We start from the raw sequence: 1,588 nt of genomic DNA, 5'->3' as shown, positions 1-1,588 counted from the left end.
ATGCTAACAAATATAGAGTATTGGGCATTTGTAATCAAGAAAACATTAGGCAGTAGAGGGTTCATAGAAGAGATAAAATAGCTGGTAACATATTGGCATTACCAAAAACATTTGATTCAGATTATACATGCACCTGTATATTTATAGAAATGTATGGACAATGACACAAGCAGTGAAATGAATCTAAGTGCAAAGTAACAGTCACACATAAATATACATGTTAAATACAAGCAGCTACCATACTGCTCTCAAGAGCACATAAACAACCATGGGACTTTGGATAATTATTCTACATAATTTCCTATAATTCAGGTCATCGCAGAACCCATTCAGCACCTCTAGACAGTGATGACACAACAGGGAGAATTTCCAATAGCTTGCAAAGTGGTGATCCCAGGATGTCTGTGGACTTCTACACAGAGATTTTCGAACTCCTTTCAGTGAAGTAAGTTGTTGAGAGGGAATAAGTTAATGGAAACGTGATGGGTGTTGTGGGTGTTGAATGTCAGTAATTTGTTAGTCATGGGAATAACAAGTATATTGTTTACCGTTTTAAGATGACGGAGGTAAGTTAGTGGAGGTGAATGTGTAGTTTTGTAAAATCTATTTCAAATGGGAAGGCCAAGGAGAGTTATTAGTACTTTAATATAGGCTTGTGACACAGTGGGGCAAGCCATATATGATTTCTCTCCTCTGACAGTGGCTACATAAGGAGCTCTTGTTTTTTAGTAGTTTTTGTTGTACATTTGATTTCCTCTGTAGTGTTAATCATAAACGTGACTGAATAATTGTAATTCAGGTAATGTTGGCACAGAATCTAACAAAATTATTCCAGTTCAGTAATGAGCAAACCCAGAGTACCTTCAAGCTGGGTGATGAGTGTCACATGAAAGCATATTACTGGGGTCCTTTATGAGAAACATCTAAGTGTATGTTAGTCATAGTTGCTTTTATGGTATTTGATTTTCCTTTTTTATCATTGCTCATGTATATTTGATTTGTTAGAGCTATCATTTCAAGTCTAAATCTAAATCTGATTAAGAATATACATATTCATATATAACATGAATCATATAGATTTTTTTTTTTTTTGTGTTAATTGTTTTGATTGGTTGAAGTAAGAAGCTGTTCAGTTCTGTATATGAATAATAGAATATATATTGGTGTTACCTGAGAAGACATTAATATTTTCAGTTATTCTGACATTATGCCTTGCATTTTCTAAAGGTCTGAGCGGCCTATTGTCAGAGACGTGTTCCAAGGGCAGCATAATGGACGTCCAGCAATTAGAATTGCCACGTGGAACCTCCAGCAGTTGACGAAAGAAAAGGTTTGTAACCCTTCCAAAGCATTATTCATGCATATCTTCTATAGTTAAGGAACTAATTGATTTATACACATTGTTGCCATGCATTCATTCACACTGAATGTGTTCTGTATAATGTAAAAAATTAGGAGTATAGTCATTTAATGAGTTAAGATTTTAGAAACTAGTCTAGGGAGGATATGGAAAATGTTAAACTTGTATTACAAGTCATCAAAGTAATTTCCAATGGAAATTAATCATTATTTCCCAATTTTTTATAAC

At 34.1% G+C, this 1,588-nt stretch overlaps 1 protein-coding gene across 1 annotated transcript in view; it reads left to right on the top strand.

Annotated features, from left to right (window-relative positions):
* LOC119594804 (endonuclease/exonuclease/phosphatase family domain-containing protein 1-like) overlaps positions 1 to 1,588 on the top strand; it is a 29,816-nt gene that overhangs the window by 17,366 nt on the left and 10,862 nt on the right. Inside the window, exons 9-10 of the mRNA XM_037943893.1 lie at positions 309 to 445; positions 1,228 to 1,330. Of these exons, the coding sequence (XP_037799821.1) occupies positions 309 to 445; positions 1,228 to 1,330 (240 nt within the window). The remainder of the gene's footprint in view (positions 1 to 308; positions 446 to 1,227; positions 1,331 to 1,588) is intronic.

This window comes from Penaeus monodon, chromosome 34 (assembly GCF_015228065.2).
Source record: "Penaeus monodon isolate SGIC_2016 chromosome 34, NSTDA_Pmon_1, whole genome shotgun sequence".
NCBI lineage: Eukaryota > Metazoa > Arthropoda > Malacostraca > Decapoda > Penaeidae > Penaeus > Penaeus monodon.
The sequence above is the reverse complement of the archived record's forward strand: the minus strand, read 5'-3'. Positions and strand labels throughout refer to the sequence as shown.